The sequence below is a fragment of the Scyliorhinus torazame genome, chromosome 22 (assembly GCF_047496885.1).
Source record: "Scyliorhinus torazame isolate Kashiwa2021f chromosome 22, sScyTor2.1, whole genome shotgun sequence".
Taxonomy (NCBI): Eukaryota; Metazoa; Chordata; class Chondrichthyes; order Carcharhiniformes; family Scyliorhinidae; genus Scyliorhinus; species Scyliorhinus torazame.
Window position 1 is genome coordinate 15,533,699 of NC_092728.1, and position 26,958 is coordinate 15,560,656.

Genomic DNA, 26,958 nt, shown 5'->3' on the forward strand with positions numbered 1-26,958 from the left:
ACACTGAGTGCTGATTGGAACAGAGTGCATCTGAGTTTAGGTGAGTGACTGAGTGCTGATTGGAACAGAGTGCATCTGAGTTTAGGTGAGCGACTGAGTTCGGGTGAGTGGCGAGAGAGGGCTGTGTTTTTGTTGGTGTTCGGGTTTATCCTTGAGGTTCTATAAAAAGAAAAAAAAATTATTTAACTAGTTGAATATGGCTGGACAGGTGATGTGCTGTTGCTGTATGATGCTGGAACTGGTGGACCCCATTGAGACCGTCAGTGACCACATCTGCAGCAAGTGTTGGCTGCTCGAGGAACTTCGGCTCAGAATTGATGAGCTGGAGACCGAGCTGCACACACTGTGGCACATCAGGGAGGGGGAACATTACCTGGACGCTTTATTTCAGGAGGCAGTCACACCCGGTAGAATAAGTTCTGTTAATTCGGTCAGTGGTCAGGGACAGAGTGGTGTGACTGCAAGGGAGGCAGGTAGGGGGATCCTGAGTTTAGGAGTTGAGGAGCCTCAGCCCTTGACCTTGTCCAACAGGTATGAGGTACTTGCTCCCTGTGTGGATGAGGAAGAGGGCTGTAGGGAGGATACGTTGACTGACCACTGCACCCTGGTACAGGAAGCCATTCAAGAGGGGGGAGCAAAAAGGTAGTTGTAGGGAATTCTATAATTAGGGGGATTGATGGCATCCTCTGTAAGCCAGATCGAGAGTCCCGCATGGTATGTTCCCTGCCCGGTGCCAGGGTGAGGGACATCTCTGATCGGCTTGAAAGGATTTTGGAGAGGGAGGGGGAGGATCCAGTTGTTGTGGTCCACGTTGGGACTAACAACATAGGTAAGACTAGGAAAGAGGACCTGTTTGGGGATTATCAAACACTAGGGACGAAATTAAAGTACAGGTCCTCCAGGGTTATAATCTCTGGATTACTACCCGAGCCACGTGCCAATTGGCATAGGGTTGAGAAAATTAGAGAAGTTAACATGTGGCTAAAGGAGTGGTGCGGGAAAGAGGGATTCCATTTCATGGGGCATTGGCATCAGTACTGGGGCAGGAGGGACCTGTACCGTTGGGACGGTCTTCACCTGAACCATTCTGGGACCAGTGTTCTAGCGAATAGGATAAGTCACAAGGACTTTAAACGAGCAAGTTGGGGGGAAGGGTAAAGCTATGGACAGTATAATGGTTAATGGAGAGCAAGGCAGCAGGTTACGTGACAGGTTATTATGTAGAGATATGGGTTCAAAGACAAGGGAAATGAGGAGAAAGGGTCAGAGGAAAAATAATTTGCGAAAAGTTACTGATCAAGGTGTTAGGATAACAAAGACATAAAAAACAGCATAAGTGTACTTTACCTGAATGCTCGTAGTATACGGAATAAGGTGAATGAGTTGATGACGCAAATCATCGTGAATGACTATTATTTAGTGGCCATTACTGAAACATGGTTAAAAGATGGTCACGACTGGGAGTTAAATATCCAAGGGTATCAGACTATACGAAAGGATAGAATGGACAGTAAGGGCGGTGGTGTAGCTTTGTTGTTTAAGGATGGCATCTGGGCAATAGTAAGGGATGATATTGGTGCTATGGAGGACATGGTTGAATCAATTTGGGTGGAAATCAGGAATAATAAGGCGAAAAGGTCACTGATAGGAGTAGTCTATAGGCCACCGAATGTAACAGGATGGTAGGGCAGGCAATAAGCAAAGAAATAACGGATGCATGTAGAAATGGTACAGCGGTTATCATGGGAGATTTTAATCTGCATGTCGATTGGTTTAACCAGGTTGGTAAAGGCAGCCTTGAGGAGGAGTTTATAGAATGTGCCCGGGATAATTTCCTGGAACAGTATGTAATGGAACCTACAAGGGAACAAGCGGTCCTAGATCTGGTCCTGTGTAATGAGGCAGGATTGATTAATGATCTCATAGTTCGGGATCCTCTTGGAAGGAGCGACCACAATATGGTGGAATTTAAAATACAGTTGGAGGATGACAAGGTAAAATCAAACACTAGTGTTTTGTGCTTAAACAAAGGCGATTACAATGGGATGAGAGAAGAACTAGCTAAGGTAGACTGGGAGCAAAGACTTCATGGTGAAGCAGTTGAGGAACAGTGGAGAACCTTCCGAGCGATCTTTCACAGTGTTCAGGAAAGGTTCATACCGACAAAAAAGAAACACGGTAGAAAGGGGAAAAATCGACCGTGGATATCTAAGGAGGTGAGAGAGAGTATCAAATTGAAGGAAAAAACATACAAAGTGGCAAACATTAGTGGGAGACTAGAGGACTGGGAAGTCTTTAGGGGACAACAGAAAGCTACTAAAAAAGCTATAAAGAAGAGTAAGGTAGACTATGAAAGTAAACTTGCTCAGAACATAAAAGCAGATAGGAAAAGCTTCTACAAATATATAAGACAAAAAAAGAGTGGCTAAGGTAAATATTGGTCATTTGGAAGATGAGAAGGGAGATTTAATAATAGGAGACGGGGAAATGGCTGAGGAGCCGAACAGGTTTTTTGGGTCAGTCTTCACAGTGGAAGACACAAATAACATGCCAGTGACTGATGGAAATAAAGATATGATAGGTGAGGACCTTGAGATGATTGTAATCACTAAGGAGGCAGTATTGGGCAAGCTAATGGGGCTAAAGGTAGACAAGTCTCCTGGCCCTGATGGGATGCATCCCAGAGTGTTAAAAGAGATGGCTAGGGAAATTGTAAACGCACTAGTGATAATTTATCAAAATTCACTAGACTCTGGGGTGATCCCAGAGGATTGGAAAGTAGCAAACGTGACATCACTGTTTAAAAAAGGAGGTCAGCAGAAAGCAGGTAATTATAGGCCGGTAAGCTTAACTTCGGTTGTAGGGAAAATGCTGGAATCTATCATAAAGGAGGAAATAGCGGGGCACCTGGAGGGAAATTGTCCCATTGGGCAGACGCAGCATGGGTTCATAAAGGGTAGGTCGTGTCTGACTAATTTGGTAGAATTTTTTGAGGACGTTACCAGTGCAGTAGATAACGGGGAGCCAATGGATGTGGTATATCTGGATTTCCAGAAAGCTTTTGACAAGGTGCCACACAAAAGGTTGCTGCATAAACTAAAGATGCATGGCATTGAGGGTAAAGTGGTAGCATGGTGTTGCTCTTTTTAGCCTTAGTTTATTACCCCTGATTATGTCACCTTTGCTCACGAGTCGCCAGGTATCTTTCTGATACCGCCACGTGGTTCAAGCTCAAGTAATGATTAATAATGCAGCACACCGCTGAGTAAATGTTAAATCAACGATCATTTATTATATACAGCAATCAATACTTACACAATAATCCTACTTTCTATATCAAAACCTACCACTACTGGCCAATACTTAACTTTAGGATGGGTCCACCAGATAAGGGAAACAAATGGCTTATCGAATCGGATCTGGCCCGCGGGATTCAAAAGGCTGATACGGGTCGATGGCTAGGAGTCTTTATCGGGTAGCGATCGCTGGAGTCAAACTTACAGTTTCTGGTCGATGTTCTTGCGAAGGTCGCGAGCAGGAGAAAAAGGGAGAGAGAGAGAGATCTGAACTTGGCCCCTCACTTTATAGGGCCCAGGGGCTTCCCGCCTCTCGGGGCGGCCCTTGACCCTGAGTCCCAAGTGATTGGACTTGTTCCCAATCACTGGGTTCGATATGCTCCAATAACGAGGCGATTCCTCGATCGGGGGGTGGTCGTTCACCTGTCTTTGTTTCGGCCACTGCAGGCGCCGAGAGGTCTGGCCCGGCATTCAATTGCTAATATGTTGCAATTGTTCCCGGGGATAGCCGATTAAACTGCAGATGTCTGGGTTGATGTGCTGCTAATAGTCTTGAGTATCGATCTGGGCCGACTTCCCCAGAGCCGAATACGCTATTCAGTCTGCAGCTGTCCGTTTGTGTCCTGTTGGCTGCTTTTCCCATCAGCCTTTCCGGTTAGCCATTTTAAATCGGGTTTTGGCCAAATTAATAGGGAATCAGCCATTTTAGGTGGCTACAATGGGTAGAGGATTGGTTAACCAGCAGAAAGCAGAGAGTGGGGATAAATGGGTGTTTCTCTGGTTGGCAACCTGTAACTAGTGGGGTCCCTCAAGGATCAGTGTTGGGCCCGCAGTTGTTCACAATTTACAGAGATGATTTGGAGTTGGGGACCAAGTGCAATGTGGCAAAGTTTGCAGACAACACTAAGATGAGTGGTAAAGCAAAAAGTGCAGAGGATACCGGAAGTCTGCAGAAGGATTTGGATAGGTTAGGTGAATGGGCTAGGGTCTGGCAAATGGAATTCAATGTTGCCAAGTGTGAGGCTATCCATTTTGGGAGGAATAACAGCAGAATGGATTATTATTTAAACGGTAAGATGTTAAAACACGCTGCTGTGCAGAGGGACCTGGGTGTGCTGGTGCACGAGTCGCAAAATGTTGGTGTGCAGGTGCAACAGGTGATTAAGAAGGCTAATCGAGTTTTGTCTTTCTTTGCTAGAGGGATGGAGTTCAAGACTAGGGAGGTTATGCTGCAATTGTATAGGGTGTTGGTGAGGCCACATCTGGAGTATTGTGCTCAGTTTTGGTCTCCTTACCTGAGAAAGGACATATTGGCACTGGAGGGAGTGCAGAGGAGATCCACTAGGTTGATCCCAGAGTTGAGGGAATTAGATTATGACGAGAGGTTGAGTAGACTGGGACTGTACTCATTGGAGTTTAGAAGGATGCGGGGGGGATCTTATTGAAACATATAAAATTATGAAGGGAATAGATAGGATAGATGCGGGCAGGTTGTTTCCACTGGTCGGGGAAAGCAGAACTAGGGGGCATAGCCTCAAAATAAGGGGAAGTAGATTTAGGACCAAGTTTAGGAGGAACCTCTTCACCCAAAGGGTTGTGAATCTCTGGAATTCCTTGCCCAGTGAAGCAGTTGAGGCTCCTTTAAACGTTTTTAAGAAAAAGATAGATACCTTTCTAAAGAATAAAGGGATTCGGGGATATGGTGTACGGGCCGGAGAGTGGAGCTGAGTCCACAAAGATCAGCCATGATCTCATTAAATGGCGGAGCAGGCTCGAGGGGCCAGATGGCCTACTCCTGTTCCTAGTTCTTATGTTCTAAACAACCGAAAACGAAAGTAAAAAGCTGACAGACAGCCCAGCTCCACTCACTCTCTGATATCACTGCAGTAGTAAACACTTAAAGGTGCTCACTACAGATATTTGTATAGTGACAGTCCATTCTGAGGTAGACTGCTCACAGTGCTCCAAGTGTGGCCTAACCAGGCTCCTAAACGTTTGAAGCAAGACTTCGCTGCTCCTCACGTGAAATGGGCTGACATTCCATTAGCCTTCCTGATAGCTCGCAGCACCTGCCTGCTTACCTTCAGTGACTTATGGTCAAGGACACCCAGGGTCACTTTGTACATGTCCACATTCTAACCTCTTGCCACAGAATTCCTACAATGCAGAAAGAGGCTATTCAGGCAATCGGGCCTGCACCAACCCTTTGAAAGAGCATTCTATTCAGGCCCACTCCCCCGCCCTATGCTCATAACCCTTTGGATACTACGGGACGATTTAGCACGGGCAATTCATTAACCTGCACACCTTTGGACACTAAGGGCAATTTATCATGGCTGATCCATCGAACCTGCACATCTTTGGACTGTGGGAGGAAACCGGAGGAAACCCACGCAGACACGGGGAGAACGTGCAGACTCCGCACAGACAGTCACCCGAGGCCGGAATTGAACCTGGGCCCCTGGCGCTGTGAGGCAGCAGTGCTAAACGCTGCGCCACCGTGCCCCCCCTATTCAGGGAAATACTGTACACACCTGTTCCTTCCGCCAAAGTGGATCACCTCACGTTCCGCAGTGTGTGTAAATACATAGGTACATAGATAAAGGGGCTGGTTTAGCACAGTGGGCTAAACAGCTAGCTTGCAGTGCAGAACAAGGCCAGCAGCGCGGGTTCAATTCCCGTACCAGCCTCCCCGAGCAGGCACTGGAATGTGGCGACTAGGGGCTTCTCACAGTAACTTCATTGAAGCCTACTTGTGACAATAAGCAGTTATGATTATTACTATTAGAGACAGGTATCGGGTGCAGCATACAGGATTGCAGTACTTGCTAGGGAAGATGTGTGAAAAGATCTGATTAGTCCATGAGAGGGTCATTTAGGAGTCTGGTGACAGTGGGGAAGAAGCTGTTTTTGAGCCTGTTCCTGCGTGTTCTCAGACTTCTGTATCTCCTGCCCGATGGAAGAAGTTGGAAGAGTGAGTAAGCCGGGTGGGAGGGGTCTTTGATTATGCTGCCCGTTTTCACCAGGCAGCGGGAGGTGTAGATGGAGTCAATGGATGGGAGGCAGGTTCGTGTGATGGACTGGGCTGTGTTCACGACTCTCTAAAGTTTCTTGCGGTCCTGGGCCGAGCAGTTGCCATACCAGGCTGTGATGCAGCCCGATAGGATGCTTTCTATGGTGCATCTGTAAAAGTTGGTAAGAGTCAGTGTAGACATGCTGAATTTCCTTAGTTTCCTGAGGAAGTATAGGCGCTGTTGTGCTTTCTTGGTGGTAGCGTCGACGTGGGTGGACCAGGACAGATATTTGGAGATGTGCACCCCTAGGAATTTGAAGCTGTCAACCACCTCCACCTCGGCCCGTTGATGCTGACAGGGGTGTGTACAGTACTTTGCTTCCTGGTGTCAATGACCAGCTCTTCAGTTTTGCCCCCTACAACCCTCCCCGTGTGAAAAATACATCTCTCATCTTCCTCCCCCTCATTCTTCGACCAATCACTTCAAATCTATGTCTCCCCTCAAACCCATCCCATCTTTCCTCATTGCTGCAATCTTCCGTCCTTGGACGGAAACCTCCTCTGTACCAAGACTAGTTTTAATGCTGCAGATTTGTTGACTCAGTTTAAACTTCGCACGGATGGAGTTTGAACCCGTGTTCCCGCCGATGTCACCACGGGTAATGGAAATGTCAGCCATGGATCAAGGCTGTCCTCTGGGTTGAGGCTTTGGTGGGTTTGAGGGCCCACGCCCCACCCTCACGGTCCAGGCAAGGTACACTTGTCCAGCGACGGATTTGTATTCAGAGTCCCAGGTAAGGGGGGGGGGGGGGGCGGGGCGGGGTACAGTCTCCAGGTGAGATGGGTCATCCACTCGGGATTGGGATGAACAAGGATTGCTTCGCCCAGAGGGTAAGGAATCTCTGGAATGCTCTGCCCACGGGTCGGGGGTGGGGGTGGCTGGGCTATGGCTGTTCAATCGAAGAACATACAGTGCAGAAGGGGGCCATTCGCCCACCAAGTCTGCAACAACCCACTTAAGCCCTCACTTCCACCCTATCCTGGTAACCCAATAACCCCCTCCTAATCTTTTTTGGACACTAAGGGTAATTTATCACGGCCAATCCACCTAACTTGCACGTCTTTGGACTGTGGGAGGAAACCGGAGCACCCGGAGGAAACCCACGCAGACTCGGGGAGAACGTGCAGACTCCGCACAGACAGTGACCCAGCGGGGAATCGAACCTGGGACCGGCGCTGTGATGCCACAGTGCTAATCGCTTGTGCTGCCGTGCTGCAAATCATTGAGGCTCAAAAGGCCATGACCTCGGGGATTGTCCCAATTAATGTGTTGCCCTGTTTATGTTTGCTCCACAGTTCCTGAGGTGGAATTTGACAGTCAAGTATCAGAGTCACGGAGAAATTCACTGTGGCGGCAGAACCCATTCGGTAGGTACATTTATGGATCCAGCGAATGCTTTCCGGACGCAATGCACCATTTGTATCATCGGGAAAATGTGGCGATTCCCTGCATCTCCCTGGGTAACATCTAAAAGGTTTGGCATTCATTCCCCGGCCGTGTCCCATTCTAAGCCCCACATCAGCGTTTAGAATGGCAAGCATCTATGTAAACATGTCACTCTGTAATTGCACCTGCCACCAGTGGAGGTGCTGTGGAGTGACATGGATCCAGGAGGCTGGCTCCCTGAGAAATATTAGCGCAGCAATTTCTAGCGCGACTAGGAGAGCGCATCAATCAGTTCCCCTCATCAGTGGGCCTAAATGCCAGTGACCCACGGTCCTCCAGCCCCTGACCCGCCTTCGTCGTTTGTCTTGCGTCACCCTGTGGACAATAGGACACGGGAGGTCGAAGGTTATTTATTCCACGCAGTGCTGAGCAAGCGTTGCACTTTCCATGCTGGGGGAGGGACGCATAGACGGAGGATCAGTGCTGAGGGAGCGCCGCACTGTCGGAGGGTCAGTAGTGAGGGAGCGCCGCACTGTCGGAGGGTCAGTATTGAGGGAGCGCTGCGCGTTCGGAGGGTCAGTGCTGAGGGAGAGCCGCACTGTCGGAGGGTCAGTGCTGAGGGAGCGCTGCACGGTCGGAGGGTCAGTACTGAGGGAGCGCCGCACTGTCGGAGGGTCAGTGCTGTGGGAGCGCCGCACTGTCAGAGGGTCAGTGCTGAGGGAGCACCGCACTGTCAGAGGGTCAGTGCTGAGGGAGTGCTGCACTGTCAGAGGGTCAGTGCTGAGGGAGCGCCGCACTGTCGGAGGGTCAGTGCTGAGGGAGCGCCGCACTGTCAGAGGGTCAGTACTGAGGAAGCGCCTCACTGTCGGAGGGTCAGTGCTGATGGAGCGCCGCACTGTCAGAGGGTCAGTGCTGAGGGAGCGCCGCACTGTCGGAGGGTCAGTGCTGAGGGAGCGCCGCACTGTCAGAGGGTCAGTGCTGAGGGAGCGCCGCACTGTCGGAGGGTCAGTGCTGAGGGAGCGCCGCACTGTCAGAGGGTCAGTACTGAGGAAGCGCCTCACTGTCGGAGGGTCAGTGCTGATGGAGCGCCGCACTGTCGGAGGGTCAGTGCTGAGGGAGCGCCGCACTGTCGGGGTCAGTGCTGAGGAAGCGCCGCACTGTCAGAGGGTCAGTGTAGAGGGAGCGCCGCACTGTCGGAGGGTCAGTGCTGAGGGAGCGCCGCACTGTCGGGGTCAGTGCTGAGGAAGCGCCGCACTTTCAGGGGGTCAATGCTGAGGGAGAGCCGCACTGTCGGAGTGTCAGTGTTGAGGGAGCGCCACACTGTCGGAGAGTCAGTGTTGAGGGAGCGCCGCACTGTCGGAGGGTCAGTGCTGAGGGAGCGCCGCACTGTCGGAGAGTCAGTGTTGAGGGAGCGCCGCACTGTCGGAGGGTCAGTGCTGAGGGAGCGCCGCACTGTCGGAGAGTCAGTGCTGAGGTTGCGCTGCACGGTCGGATGGTCAGTGCTGAGGGAGTGCCGCACTGTGGGAGGGTCAGTGCTGAGGGAGCTCTGCACTGTCGGAGGGTCAGTGCTAAGGGAGCGCCGCACTGTCGGAGGGTCAGTGCTGAGGGAGCGCCCCACTGTCGGAGTGTCAGTACTGAGGCAACGCCGCACTGTCGGAGGTTCAGTGCTGAGGGAGTGCTGCACTGTCGGAGGGTCAGTGCTGATGGAGCGCCGCACTGTCGGAGGGTCAGTGCTGAGGGAGCACCGCACTGTCGGAGGGTCAGTGTTGAGGGAGTGCCGCACTGTCGGAGGGTCAGTGCTGATGGAGCGCCGCACTGTCGGAGGGTCAGTGCTGAGGGAGCACCGCACTGTCGGAGGGTCAGTGTTGAGGGAGAGCCGCACTGTCGGAGGGTCAGTGTTGAGGGAGGGCCGCACTGTCGGAGGGTCAGTGTTGAGGGAGCGCCGCACTGTCGGGGGGTCAGTGCTGAGGGAGTGCCGCACTGTCGGAGGGTCAGTGCTGAGGGAGTGCCGCACTGTCGGAGGGTCAGTGTTGAGGGAGCGCCGCACTGTGGGAGGGTCAGTGCTGAGGGAGCGCCGCACTGTCGGAGGGTCAGTGCTGAGGGAGCCCCGCCCCGCACTGTCGGAGGGTCAGTGCTGAGGGAGCGCCGCACTGTCGGAGGGTCAGTGCTGAGGGAGCGCCGCACTGTCGGAGGGTCAGTGTTGAGGGAGTGCCGCATTGTCCTACAACCTGAGACATCAAACATTTGGCCCCCGGCTCTTCTCTCACCTGGTCTCAAAAGCTCCGGGGAGTGCCCTGTAATGGGGTAGGTGTGGGTTTGCAGAGGTGGGGGGGGGGGGGGGGGGGGGTGAGCCTCACAGCGCGTGAATGGAAAGCAGGTGAAGATCTCATCGATGTTGTAGGAGATGGCTTGCAGAAATAGTTCCGTCACGTCACCCCTGCAATCCAATCCTGACCGAATGCTGAGCTGGACAGGAGGCTCTTTTGGTTTGGGTGGGAAGCCCTGTTGCGATGCATTGCTGTCCGTGATTGCCTATTGATGATGCTGCCTCACACGTCTTCTCTCCTTTATTTCCGCTGACCTGTAGATGACCCATTTGTCACAGATACTACAAAACGGAGAGTGTCCCTGTGGTCACAGCAGGCCCCGCCCACCCACTGTATGTATATTGACGCGTGAACATGCAGCCCGTTTCCTGCTCTATAACTGTGCCGCGCGTGCCCCTGCCCCTGCCCCGCCGGTAGCGGTGGGCCGCCCAGGGGACCCTGCTGAATGCGCCGTTTGCCAACACGCCCTCTGCAAAAGAAAAAAAACGCTCTGTTTTTGGACAGCAGGAAATGAATTTGAACGCGTTTGAACGGAACCCTCACTGTACCTGCGAAGGAACAGACGACAGGGTCCCGAGCGTGACTCACCATCAGGATGACCGGGGAAGAGAAGGAGGCCCATTCGGCCCCCTAGACTGTCTCGCCCCTCCTGTGCAGCAGTCCAGCCAGGTCCCGCTCTCGCCCGACATTTTTCTCAAATTCGCTTCTGGAATCCTTCCATCGTCCCCCGCGTCGTGGGCAGTGGTTTCCAGATCGTTGACCACTCACTGACCGAAGAGTGGTCTTCCGCACATCCCTCACAACTGTGAACCTGCACGGTGGCGCAGTGGTTAGCACTGCTGCCTCATGGCGCTGAGGTCCCAGGTTCAATCCCGGCCCCGGGCCACTGTCCGTGTGGAGTTTGCACATTGTCCCCGTGGGTCTCACCCCCCCCAACACAAAGATGTGCGGTTAGGTGGATTGGCCACGCTAAATTGCCCCTCAATTGGGATAAAAGATAATTGGGTAGACTAAATTTATAGAAAAATACCTCTGTAAATCTGGTCAATGTCCCTCCAACAGAGCACCGTCCCTAACGGGTTCCTCACAGAGGCCGTTTGGTGGCAATGACAGCTGCTATGGAAAGGAACCCCCTTGGAGCAGTATCAATCGAACAGAACTACGTTACGGCTCTTAAGTTAATCCTGGAGTGCGTTCTTGAGCTTTTTTTTTATAAAGTTGCCCTTTCAAACGATGAGTAAATTGTCAATTCAACGCCAAGTGCAAACTCTACCTTCCTCTCCCACCACATCTAATTAAAACATGCACTGTAAACTTTGGTGGAACAATCTGCGACAACTTGGTGTGACATTTGCACAGTTGCCTTTTGTGTTCTGGCACCCCCTGTTCAAATTTACCATGTCAATATCAACCTGTCACGTTGTAATTCCGCCCTCCTACCAGAGGAGGCGGGGGGTGCTGTAATACGAAAAAAAATGGAAACCTAACCTAGGAAACCTAAAGTAAGTCGCGAACCTGTGCCCTCAACTCCCACTGCGCGGCCTGGCCCGATATTTGGCTCCGGGAAATTGGTCAGCATCGCCTGCGATCCTGTGACCAGGTCGTCACGGAAAGAAAGCCTTGTTAGGCGGCGAAACACTTTGGGGTTTCCTGAGGCGATGACAGACATGGGCAGAGTGAAGGTGGCAAGCGGGTGTCCTCACGGCGTTGGCCTCGCGATCGGGCAGTGAATCCACTGTTTTGATTTTTTTTTAAACTTACTCCGTCTTGCCCGCAGATACCGAGCTGGACATGACCGGTCGTCCCATTCAGACCAGTCTGAAGTTGATGTGGCCTCAGGAGCCGCCTGCCTCGCCCATGGCCATACTGCCCAAGGACCACAAGTTCCAGCCGGACAAACCTGCCTTGGGACTGACCGTTCCAAGCTCTGCGGATGCCTCCGCCGTCAGGGCGTTGATTCTGAGCTCCAAGGCGGGAGCCAGGCCAAGGGTGAAAATGGACACGGAGCACGGCAAAGGCCTTCAGGAGGAAGATGACGATGCTGCGCCAAGCCAGTCCGTGGACGACCAGAAAGGGAAATTGGTAGGAGACCGGCTCCCACGGCCCATTTGGACCAGTGGGAAAGATCACTTTGAAGGCGGTGGGACAGTTTGGCCAAGCAGTGAATGGTGTACCCGGCAGCCGGATCCTGAAGGGCAGCAGAGGGTCCTGACGGGGATCGGGGGGGGGTGGGGGGTCATGACGGGGAGCAGGGGGGGTCCTGACGGGGATCGGGGGCGGGGGGGGGGGGGGGGGGGTTCCTGACAGGGTAAGAGGGACTGTAGCCGAGTCGTCGCTGTGGGGCGGGAGCAACAAATCTGCCCCTGCCACCCGGTCTGGCCTACACGTGATGGTCTGAGCCAGCCCGCTCAGTTCAAGGGTCTCAGCTGCCTGACAGCTCCAGGGACCCGGGTTCGATTCCCCGCTGGGTCACTGTCTGTGCGGAGTCTGCACGTTCTGCCCGTGTCTGCGTGGGTTTCCTCCGGGTGCTCCGGTTTCCTCCCAAAGATGTGAAGGTTAGGTGGAATGGCCACGATAAATTGCCCCTTAATGTCCAAAAGGTTAGGTGGGGTTACGCAGATGGGGCGGGGGAGTCGGCCTGGGTAGGGTGCTCGTTCAGACTCAATAGACCGAATGGGCTGCTTCTGCACTGCAGGGGTTCAATAATATAGAGATACTGGATTCCCAAGAAGGACCCCGGAAGGGAGTGGTTAAAACTATCAGGAAGGATCGAAGAGGATCTTCTGGGAAAGGGAAGGAAGGGAGGGGGGGTGAACTGGTCGAGGTGTTTAAAATGATGACATGGGCTTTGATAGGGTCAACGTAGAGAAGATCTTTCAACTTGTGTTTGTACCCCCACTTGGAGAGACCAGAACTAGGGGCCACCAACACAGACATACAATCGGAGTGGCGTGGGGGCGGGATTTAGGAAAAATGTCTTTCCTCAGAGTGGGGAGAATGTGGGACTCGCTCCCACGGGGAGTGGGGAGAATCTTGGACTCGCTCCCACGGGGAATGGGGAGAATGTGGGACTCGCTCCCACGGGGAGTGGGGAGAATGTGGGGCGTGCTCCCACGGGGAGTGGGGAGAATGTGGGACTCGCTCCCACGGGGAGAATGAGGGACTCGCTCCCACGGGGAGTGGGGAGAATGAGGGACTCGCTCCCACGGGGAGTGGGGAGAATGAGGGACTCGCTCCCACGAGGAGTGGGGAGAATGAGGGACTCGCTCCCACGGGGAGTGGGGAGAATGAGGGACTCGCTCCCATGGGGAGTGGGGAGAATGAGGGACTCGCTCCCACGGGGAGTGGGGAGAATGTGGGACTCGCTCCCACGGGGAGTGGTGAGAATGTGGGGCTCGCTCCCACGGGGAGTGGGGAGAATGTGGGACTCGCTCCCATGGGGTGTGGGGAGAATGTGGGGCTCGCTCCCACAGGGAGTGGGGAGAATGTGGGACTCGCTCCCACGGGGAGTGGGGAGAATGTGGGGCGCGCTCCCACGGGGAGTGGGGAGAATGCGGGACTCGCTACCACGGGGAGTGGGGAGAATGAGGGACTCACTCCCACAGGGAGTGGGGAGAATGTGGGACTCACTCCCACAGGGAGTGGGGGGAATGTGGGAATCGCTCCCACGGGGAGTGGGGAGAATGTGGGGCGCGCTCCCACGGGGAGTGGGGAGAATGAGGGACTCGCTCCCACGGGGAGTGGGGAGAATGAGGGACTCGCTCCCACGGGGAGTGGGGAGAATGAGGGACTCGCTCCCACGGGGAGTGGGGAGAATGAGGGACTCGCTCCCACGGGGAGTTGGGAGAATGTGGGACTCGCTCCTACGGGGAGTGGGGAGAATGGGGGACTCGCTCCCACGGGGAGTGGGGAGAATGAGGGACTCACTCCCACTGGGAGTGGGGAGAATGAGGGACTCGCTCCCACGGGGAGTGGGGAGAATGAGGGACTCGCTCCCATGGGGAGTGGGGAGAATGAGGGACTCGCTCCCACGGGGAGTGGGGAGAATGTGGGACTCGCTCCCACGGGGAGTGGGGAGAATGTGGGGCTCGCTCCCACGGGGAGTGGGGAGAATGTGGGACTCGCTCCCATGGGGTGTGGGGAGAATGTAGGGCTCGCTCCCATGGGGAGTGGGGAGAATGTGGGACTCGCTCCCACGGGGTGTGGGGAGAATGCGGGACTCGCTCCCACGGGGAGTGGGGAGAATGAGGGACTCACTCCCACAGGGAGTGGGGGGAATGAGGGACTCGCTCCCACGGGGAGTGGGGAGAATGTGGGGCGCGCTCCCACAGGGAGTGGGGGGAATGAGGGACTCGCTCCCACGGGGAGTGGGGAGAATGTGGGGCGCGCTCCCACGGGGAGTGGGGAGAATGTGGGACTCGCTCCCACGGGGAGTGGGGAGAATGTGGGACTCGCTCCAACGGGGAGTGGGGAAAATGTGGGACTCACTCCCACGGGGAGCGGGGAGAATGAGGGACTCGCTCCCACGGGGAGCGGGGAGAATGAGGGACTCGCTCCCACGGGGAGTGGGGAGAATGAGGGACTCGCTCCCACGGGGAGCGGGGAGAATGAGGGACTCGCTCTCATGGGGACTGGTTGAGGTGAATCATGTCGATGTGTTTCATAGAATCATAAAATTTACAGTGCAGAAGGAGGCCATTAGGCCCATCAAGTCTGCACCTACCCTTGAAAAGAGCACCCTACTTAAGCCCATGTCTCAACTCTATCCCATAATCCCACCGAACATTTTTGAACACCAAGGGCAGTTTATCATGACCAATTCACCTGACGTCTTTGGACTGTGGGAGGAAACCGGAGCACCCGGAGGAAACCCACGCAGACACGGGGAGAAAGTGCAGACTCCACACAGACAGTGACCCAAGCCGGGAATCGAACCTGGGACCCTGGAGCTGTGAAGCAACTGTGAAATTATGAGACGGGTATGGAGGGGGCGGGGGGGGGGGGGGGGGGCAGGTGATATAAGGGGTTGTAGGAGGCGGGTGTGGGGCATGAGCACAGAGCAGGGGAGCTGAATGTTTCTGGGTCTGTATCATCAATTGATAAATCTGTGCCGAGACCTGTTAGTGAAGGGCTTTCCGCACTCGGACAGTGGTTACAGTTCTGACAAGAATTCAGCAACAATACGGAATGTCCTCAGGTGATGACAAGCCTCGATGAGAGTGCCACTCATGGGTGCGGGGGCGAGGCGGGGCGGGGATGAGGGTACAGGTGGGGGAGGGCACAGGTGCTGGGCAAGGTTGGGGTGGGGGGGGGGGCATAAATCACCCACTCTTTCCATCCTCCCTCCCAAACAGGGCTTTGAGGTGCGGAAAAGTAGCAGCAAGGAAGGCTCGAGCACTGCGTCCAGCACCACCAAGTTGAAAGTGAGCAGCGACGACGACTTTGCGGCCTCCGCAGGCAGGCGTCCCGACACTGGCAAGCGCTGCCCAGAACCGGATGTCCCCCTGCCGCCCGTCACAACAGCTTTGGTGAGTCGGCGTCGGGGTGGGGCAAGGTGGGGTGGGGGTGGGGGGTGCGTAAGGTTGTCCGCCGGTTGGGGACCAGCTGCGCGGAGGCTCCGTCGCAGAGGCCGCGCTGTGGGAAATAACAGACGGTTATGCAGTTCCTGCAGTCAAATAGCCTTACACAGTGGCGGTGCCGCCGTGCATGTCGCCGAAGCACAATATTGAAGAGCGGGAGAGCGAGCTGTGCGTGGGAAGCATGACGATGAGGGCCAGGGGGGCAGGAGAAAGGGCCGAGCATGTCGGGTGGAGGGAAATACGGGGCAACAATGTGGGGCGACGGCGATGGAACAATTCCTTCCTCAGAGCAGCGAACCACCGCGAATAGATGTCGAGGTTTGCAGCAGGTGGCAGGAGAAAGCCAGGCGCAGGCGTGAGGAATGAAAGGCAGCCCACACCCCTCACTGTAACACTGATATCTCCCACACCCCTCACTGTAACACTGATATACCCACACCCCTCACTGTAACACTGATATACCCCACACCCCTCACTGTAACACTCTGATATACCCCTCACCCCTCACTGTAACACTGATATACCCCACACCTCTCACTGTAACACTCTGATATACCCCACACCCCTCACTGTAACACTGATATACCCCACACCCCTCACTGTAACACTCTGATATACCCCACACCCCTCACTGTAACACGGATATACCCCACACCCCTCACTGTAACACTGATATCTCCCACACCCCTCACTGTAACACTGATATACCCCACACCCCTCACTGTAACACTGATATACCCCACACCCCTCACTGTAACACTGATATACCCCACACCCCTCACTGTAACACTCGGATATACCCCACACCCCTCACTGTAACACTCTGATATACCCCACACCTCTCACTGTAACACTGATATACCCCACACCCCTCACTGTAACACTGATATACCCCACACCCCTCACTGTAACACTCGGATATACCCCACACCCCTCACTGTAACACTCGGATATACCCCACACCCCTCACTGTAACACTCGGATATACCCCACACCCCTCACTGTAACACTGATATACCCCACACCCCTCACTGTAACACTGGTATACCCCACACCCCTCACTGTAACACTGATATACCCCACACCCCTCACTGTAACACTGATATACCCCACACCCCTCACTGTAACACTGATATACCCCACACCCCTCACTGTAACACTGATATACCCCACACCCCTCACTGTAACACTGATATACCCCACACCCCTCACTGTAACACTGATATACCCCACACCCCTCACTGTAACACTGATATACCCCACACCCCTCACTGTAACACTGATATACCCCACACACCTCACTGTAACACTGATATACCCCACACCCCTCACTGTAACACTGTGATATACCCTACACCCCTCACTGTAACACTGATATATCCCACACCCCTCACTGTAACACTGATATACCCCACACCCCTCACTGTAACACTGATATACCCCACACCCCTCACTGTAACACTGATATACCCCACACCCCTCACTGTAACACTGATATACCCCACACACCTCACTGTAACACTGATATACCCCACACCCCTCACTGTAACACTGTGATACACCCCTCACTGTAACACTGATATATCCCACACCCCTCACTGTAACACTGATATACCCCACACCCCTGACTGTAACACTGTGATATACCCCACACCCCTCACTGTAACACTGATATATCCCACACACCTCACTGTAACACTGATATATCCCACACCCCTCACTGTAACACTGATATATTCCACACCCCTCACTGTAACACTGATATACCCCACACCCCTCACTGTAACACTCTGATATATCCCACACCCCTCACTGTAACACTCTAATATACCCCACACCCCTCACTGTAACACTGATATACCCCACACCCCTCAGTGTAACACTCTGATATACCCCACACCCCTCACTGTAACACTGATATACCCCACACCCCTCACTGTAATACTGATATACCCCACACCCCTCACTGTAACACTGATATACCCCACCCCCTCACTGTAACACTGATAGACACCACACCCCTCACTGTAACACTGATATACCCCACACCCCTCACTGTAACACTGATATACCCACACACCTCACTGTAACACTCTGATATATCCCACACCCCTCACTGTAACACTCTGATATACCCCACACCCCTCACTGTAACACTGATATACCCCACACCCCTCACTGTAACACTGATATACCCCACCCCCTCACTGTAACACTGATATATCCCACACCCCTCACTGTAACACTGATATACCCCACACCCCTCACTGTAAACACTCTGATATACCCCACACACCTCACTGTAACACTGATATACCCCACACCACTCACTGTAAACACTCTGATATACCCCACACACCTCACTGTAACACTGATATATCCCACACCCCTCACTGTAACACTGATATACCGCACACCCCTCACTGTAACACTGATATACCCCACACCCCTCACTGTAAACACTCTGATATACCCCACACCCCTCACTGTAACACTGATATACCCCACACCCCTCACTGTAACACTGATATACCCACACCCCTCACTGTAACACTGATATACCCACACCCCTCACTGTAACACTGATATACCCCACACCCCTCACTGTAACACTGATATACCCCACACCCCTCACTGTAACACTCTAATATACCCCTCACTGTAACACTGATATACCCACACCCCTCACTGTAACACTGATATACCCCACACCCCTCACTGTAACACTCTAATATACCCCACACCCCTCACTGTAACACTCTCTGATATATCCCACACCCCTCACTGTAACACTCTGATATACCCACATCCCTCACTGTAACACTCTGATATACCCCACACCCCTCACTGTAACACTCTGATATACCCCACACCCCTCACTGTAACACTGATATACCGCACACCCCTCACTGTAACACTGATATACCCCACACCCCTCACTGTAACACTCTAATATACCCCACACCCCTCACTGTAACACTCTAATATACCCCACACCCCTCACTGTAACACCGATATACCGCACACCCCTCACTGTAACACTGATATACCCCACACCCCTCACTGTAACACTGATATACCCCACACCCCTCACTGTAACACTCTGATATACCCCACACCCCTCACTGTAACACTCTGATATACCCCACACCCCTCACTGTAACACTGATATACCGCACACCCCTCACTGTAACACTGATATACCCCACACCCCTCACTGTAACACTGATATACCCCACACCTCTCACTGTAGCACTGGTATACCCCACACCCCTCACTGTAACACTCTGATATACCCCACACCCCTCACTGTAACACTGATATACCGCACACCCCTCACTGTAACACTGATATACCCCACACCACTCACTGTAACACTGATATACCCCACACCCCTCACTGTAACACTCTGATATACCCCACACCCCTCACTGTAACACTGATATATCCCACACCACTCACTGTAACACTGATATACCCCACACCCCTCACTGTAACACTGATATACCCCACACCCCTCACTAACACTGATATACCCCACACCCCTCACTGAAACACTCTGATATACCCCACACCCCTCACTGTAACACTCTGATATACCCCACACCCCTCACTGAAACACTCTGATATACCCCACACCCCTCACTGTAACACTGATATACCCCACACCCCTCACTGTAACACTCTGATATACCCACACCCCTCACTGTAACACTGATATACCCCACACCCCTCACTGTAACACTCTGATATACCCACACCCCTCACTGTAACACTGATATACCCCACCCCCCTCACTGTAACACTGATATACCCCACACCCCTCACTGTAACTGATATACCCCACACCCCTCACTGTAACACTCTGATATACCGCACACCCCTCACTGTAACACTGATATACCCCACACCCCTCACTGTAACACTGATATACCCCACACCCCTCACTGTAACTGATATACCCCACACCCCTCACTGTAACACTGATATACCCCACCCCCCTCACTGTAACACTGATATACCCCACCCCCCTCACTGTAAAACTGATATACCCCACACCCCTCACTGTAACTGATATACCCCACACCCCTCACTGTAACACTGATATACCCCACACCCCTCACTGTAACACTCTGATATACCCCACACCCCTCACTGTAACACTGATATACCCCACACCCCTCACTGTAACACTGATATACCCCACACCCCTCACTGTAACACTGATATATCCCACACCCCTCCCTGTAACACTGATATACCCCACACCCCTCACTGCAACACTGATATACCCCACACCCCTCACTGTAACACTCTGATATACCCCACACCCCTCACTGTAACACTGATATACCCCACACCCCTCACTGTAACACTCTGATATACCCCACACCCCTCACTGTAACACTCTGTTATACCCCAGACCCCTCACAGTAACACTGATATACCCCACACCCCTCACTGTAACACTCTGATATACCCCACACCCCTCACTGTAACACTCTGATAGACACCACACCCCTCACTGTAACACTGATATACCCCACACCCCTCACTGTAACACTGATATACCCCACACCCCTCACTGTAACACTGATATACCCCACACCCCTCACAGTAACACTCTGATAGACACCACACCCCTCACTGCAACACTGATATACCCCACACCCCTCACTGTAACACTGATATACACCACACCCCTCACTGTAACACTCTGATATACCCCACACCCATCACTGTAACACACTGATATACCCCACACACCTCACTGTAACACTCTGATATACCCCACACCCCTCACTGTAACACACTGATATACCCACACCCCTCACTGTAACACTCTGATATATCCCACACGCCTCCCTGTAACACTCTGATATACCCCACACTCCTCACTGTAACACTGATATACCCCACACCCCTCACTGTAACACTGATTTACCCCACACCCCTCACTGTAACACTGATATACCCCACACCCCTCACTGTAACACTCTGATATACCCCACACCCCTCACTGTAACACTCTGATATACCACTCACTGTAACACTCTGATATACCCCTCACCCCTCACTGTCACACTGATATACCCCACACACCTCACTGTAACACTGATATATCCCACACCCCTCACTGTAACACTGATACACCCCACCCCCCTCACTGTAACACTCTGATATACCCCACACCCCTCACTGTAACATTCTGATATACCCCACACCCCTCACTGTAACACTCTGATATACCCCACACCCCTCACTGTAACACTCTGATATACCCCACAACCCTCACTGTAACACTCTGATAGACACCACACCCCTCACTGTAACACTGATATACCCCACACCCCTCACTGTAACACACTGATATACCCCTCACTGTAAAACTGATATACCCCACACCCCTCACTGTAACAAACTGATATATCCAACACCCCTCACTGTAACACTGATATACCCCACACCCCTCACTGGAACACTCTGATATACCCCACACACCTCACTGTAACACTGATATATCCCACACCCCTCACTGTAACTCTGATATTTCCCACACCCCTCACTGTAACACTGATATATCCCACACCACTCACTGTAACACTGATATATCCCACACCCCTCACTGTAACACTGATATACCCCACACCCCTCACTGTAACACTCTGATATATCCCACACCCCTCACTGCAACACTCTGATATTTCCCACACCCCTCACTGTAACACTGATATACCCCACACCCCTCACTGTAACACTGATATACCCCGCCCCCCTCACTGTAACACTGATATACCCCACACCCCTCACTGTAACACTCTGATATACCCCACATCCCTCACTGTAACACTCTGATATACCCCACACCCCTCACTGTAACACTGATATACCCCACACCCCTCGCTGTAACACTCTGATATACCCCGCACCCCTCACTGTAACACTGATATACCCCACCCCCCTCACTGTAACACTCTGATATACCCCACACCCCTCACTGTAACACTCTGATATACCCCACACCCCACACAGTAACACTCTGATATACCCCACACCCCTCACTGTAACACACTGATATACCCCACACTCCTCACTGTAACACTGATATACCCCACACCCCTCACTGTAACACTGATATACCCCACACCCCTCACTGTAACACTGATATATCCCACACCCCTCACTGTAACACTGATATATCTCACGCCCCTCACTGTAACACTGATATATCCGACACCCCTCACTGTAACACTCTGATATACCCCACAGCCCTCACTGTAACACTCTGATATATCCCACACCCCTCACTGTAACACTGATATACCCCACACCCCTCACTGTAACACTGATATATCCCCTCACTGTAACACTGATATATCCCACACCCCTCACTGTAACACTGATATACCCCACACCCCTCACTGTAACACTGATATATCCCACACCCCTCACTGTAACACTGATATACCCCACACCCCTCACTGTAACACTGATATATCCCACACACCTCACTGTAACACTGATATATCCCACACCCCTCACTGTAACACTGATATACCCCACACCCCTCACTGTAACACTGATATATCCCACACCCCTCACTGTAACTCTGATATTTCCCACACCCCTCACTATAACACTGATATATCCCACACCACTCACTGTAACACTCTGATATACCCCACACCCCTCACTGTAACACTGATATACCCCACACCCCTCACTGTAACACTGGTATACCCACACTCCTCACTGTAGCACTGATATGTCCCACACCCCTCACTCTAACACTGATATATCCCATACCCCTCACTGTAACACTGATATACCCCACACACCTCACTGTCACTCTGATATATCCCACACCCCTCACTGTAACACTGATATACCCCACACCCCTCACTGTAACACTCTGATATACCCCACACCCCTCACTGTAACACTGATATACCACACACCTCACTCTAACACTCTGATATATCCCACACCCCTCACTGTAACACTGATATACCCCACACCCCTCATTGTATCACTGATATACCCCTCACTGTAACACTCTGATATATCCCACACCCCTCACTGCAACACTCTGATATATCCCACACGCCTCCCTGTAACACTCTGATATACCCCACACTCCTCACTGTAACACTGATATACCCCACACCCCTCACTGTAACACTGATTTACCCCACACCCCTCACTGTAACACTGATATACCCCACCCCGTCACTGTAACACTCTGATATACCCCACACCCCTCACTGTAACACTCTGATATACCCCACACCCCTCACTGTAACACTCTGATATACCACTCACTGTAACACTCTTATATCCCCTCACCCCTCACTGTCACACTGATATACCCCACACACCTCACTGTAACACTGATATATCCCACACCCCTCACTGTAACACTGATACACCCCACCCCCCTCACTGTAACACTCTGATATACCCCACACCCCTCACTGTAACATTCTGATATACCCCACACCCCTCACTGTAACACTCTGATATACCCCACACCCCTCACTGTAACACTCTGATATACCCCACAACCCTCACTGTAACACTCTGATATACCCCACACCCCTCACTGTAAAACTCTGATAGACACCACACCCCTCACTGTAACACTGATATACCCCACACCCCTCACTGTAACACACTGATATACCCCACACCCCTCACTGTAAAACTGATATACCCCACACCCCTCACTGTAACAAACTGATATATCCAACACCCCTCACTGTAACACTGATATACCCCAGACCCCTCACTGGAACACTCTGATATACCCCACACACCTCACTGTAACACTGATATATCCCACACCCCTCACTGTAACTCTGCTATTTCCCAAACCCCTCACTGTAACACTGATATATCCCACACCACTCACTGTAACACTGATATATCCCACACCCCTCACTGTAACACTGATATACCCCACACCCCTCACTGTAACACTCTGATATATCCCACACCCCTCACTGCAACACTCTGATATTTCCCACACCCCTCACTGTAACACTGATATACCCCACACCCCTCACTGTAACACTGATATACCCCGCCCCCCTCACTGTAACACTGATATACCCCACACCCCTCACTGTAACACTCTGATATACCCCACACCCCTCACTGTAACACTCTGATATACCCCACACCCCTCACTGTAACACTGATATACCCCACACCCCTCGCTGTAACACTCTGATATACCCCGCACCCCTCACTGTAACACTGATATACCCCACCCCCCTCACTGTAACACTCTGATATACCCCACACCCCTCACTGTAACACTCTGATATACCCCACACCCCACACAGTAACACTCTGATATACCCCACACCCCTCACTGTAACACTGATATACCCCGCACCCCTCACTGTAACACTGATATACCCCACACCCCTCACTGTAACACTCTGATATATCCCACACTCCTCAATGTAACACTGATATATCCCACATACCTCTCTGTAACACTGATATACGCCACACCCCTCACTGTAACACTCTGATATACCCACACCCCTCACTATAACACTCTGATATACCCCACACCCTCACTGTAACACTCTGATATACCCCACACCCCTCACTGTAACACTCTGATATACCCCACACCCCTCACTGTAACACTGATATATCCCACACCCCTCACTGTAACACTCTGATATACCCCACACTCCTCACTGTAACACTCTGATATACCCCACCCCCTTCACTGTAACACTGATATATCCCACACCCCTCACTGTAACACACTGATATACCCCACACTCCTCACTGTAACACTGATATACCCCACACCACTCACTGTAACACTGATATACCCCACACCCCTCACTGTAACACTGATATATCCCACACCCCTCACTGTAACACTGATATATCTCACGCCCCTCACTGTAACACTGATATATCCGACACCCCTCACTGTAACACTCTGATATACCCCACACCCCTCACTGTAACACTCTGATATATCCCACACCCCTCACTGTAACACTGATATACCACACACCTCACTGTAACACTCTGATATATCCCACACCCCTCACTGTAACACTGATATACCCCACACCCCTCATTGTATCACTGATATACCCCTCACTGTAACACTCTGATATATCCCACACCCCTCACTGCAACACTCTGATATATCCCACACGCCTCCCTGTAACACTCTGATATACCCCACACTCCTCACTGTAACACTGATATACCCCACACCCCTCACTGTAACACTGATTTACCCCACACCCCTCACTGTAACACTGATATACCCCACCCCCTCACTGTAACACTCTGATATACCCCACACCCCTCACTGTAACACTCTGATATACCCCACACCCCTCACTGTAACACTCTGATATACCACTCACTGTAACACTCTGATATACCCCTCACTGTCACACTGATATACCCCACACACCTCACTGTAACACTGATATATCCCACACCCCTCACTGTAACACTGATACACCCCACCCCCCTCACTGTAACACTCTGATATACCCCACACCCCTCACTGTAACATTCTGATATACCCCACACCCCTCACTGTAACACTCTGATATACCCCACACCCCTCACTGTAACACTCTGATATACCCCACACCCCTCACTGTAACACTCTGATATACCCCACACCCCTCACTGTAACACTGATATACCCCACACCCCTCACTGTAACACTCTGATATACCCCACACCCCTCACTATAACACTGATATATCCCACACCCCTCACTGTAACACTGATATACCCACCCCCCTCACTGTAACACTGATATACCCCACACGCCTCACTGTAACACTCTGATATACCCCACACCCCTCACTGTAACACTGATATACCCCACACCCCTCACTGTAACACTGATATATCCCACACCCCTCACTGTAACACTGATATATCCCACACCCCTCACTGTAACACTGATATACCCCACACCCCTCACTGTAACACTGATATATCCCACACACCTCACTGTAACACTGATATATCCCACACCCCTCACTGTAACACTGATATACCCCACACCCCTCACTGTAACACTGATATATCCCACACCCCTCACTGTAACTCTGATATTTCCCACACCCCTCACTATAACACTGATATATCCCACACCACTCACTGTTACACTCTGCTATACCCCATACCCCTCACTGTAACACTGATATACCCCACACCCCTCACTGTAACACTGGTATACCCACACTCCTCACTGTAACACTCTGATATACCCCTCACCCCTCACTGTAACACTCTGATATACCCCACACCCCTCACTGTAACACTGATATACCACACACCTCACTGTAACACTCTGATATATCCCACACCCCTCACTGTAACACTGATATACCCCACACCCCTCATTGTATCACTGATATACCCCTCACTGTAACACTCTGATATATCCCACACCCCTCACTGCAACACTCTGATATATCCCACACGCCTCCCTGTAACACTCTGATATACCCCACACTCCTCACTGTAACACTGATATACCCCACACTCCTCACTGTAACACTGATTTACCCCACACCCCTCACTGTAACACTGATATACCCCACCCCCTCACTGTAACACTCTGATATACCCCACACCCCTCACTGTAACACTCTGATATACCCCACACCCCTCACTGTAACACTCTGATATACCACTCACTGTAACACTCTGATATACCCCTCACTGTCACACTGATATACCCCACACACCTCACTGTAACACTGATATATCCCACACCCCTCACTGTAACACTGATACACCCCACCCCCCTCACTGTAACACTCTGATATACCCCACACCCCTCACTGTAACATTCTGATATACCCCACACCCCTCACTGTAACACTCTGATATACCCCACACCCCTCACTGTAACACTCTGATATACCCCACACCCCTCACTGTAACACTCTGATATACTCCACACCCCTCACTATAACCCTGATATACCCCACACCCCTCACTGTAACACTCTGATATACCCCACACCCCTCACTGTAACACTGATATATCCCACACCCCTCACTGTAAAACTGATATACCCACACCCCTCACTGTAACACTGATATACCCCACACCCCTCACTGTAACACTCTGATATACCCCACACCCCTCACTGTAACACTGATATACCCCACACCCCTCACTGTAACACTGATATATCCCACACCCCTCACTGTAACACTGATATACCCCACACCCCTCACTGTAACACTGATATACCCCACACCCCTCACTGTAA

General features: G+C 52.0%; 1 protein-coding gene across 2 annotated transcripts in view; it reads left to right on the plus strand.

Annotated features, from left to right (window-relative positions):
• The window catches only part of hdac6 (histone deacetylase 6), a 249,740-nt gene that overhangs the window by 216,406 nt on the left and 6,376 nt on the right, over nt 1-26,958 (plus strand). The window contains exons 27-30 of one of the 2 annotated variants that reach the window (XM_072487920.1): nt 7,666-7,737; nt 10,344-10,415; nt 11,861-12,165; nt 15,438-15,611. In XM_072487920.1, the coding sequence (XP_072344021.1) occupies nt 7,666-7,737; nt 10,344-10,415; nt 11,861-12,165; nt 15,438-15,611 (623 nt within the window). The remainder of the gene's footprint in view (nt 1-7,665; nt 7,738-10,343; nt 10,416-11,860; nt 12,166-15,437; nt 15,612-26,958) is intronic. The other variant, XM_072487921.1, reaches the window with a different exon arrangement.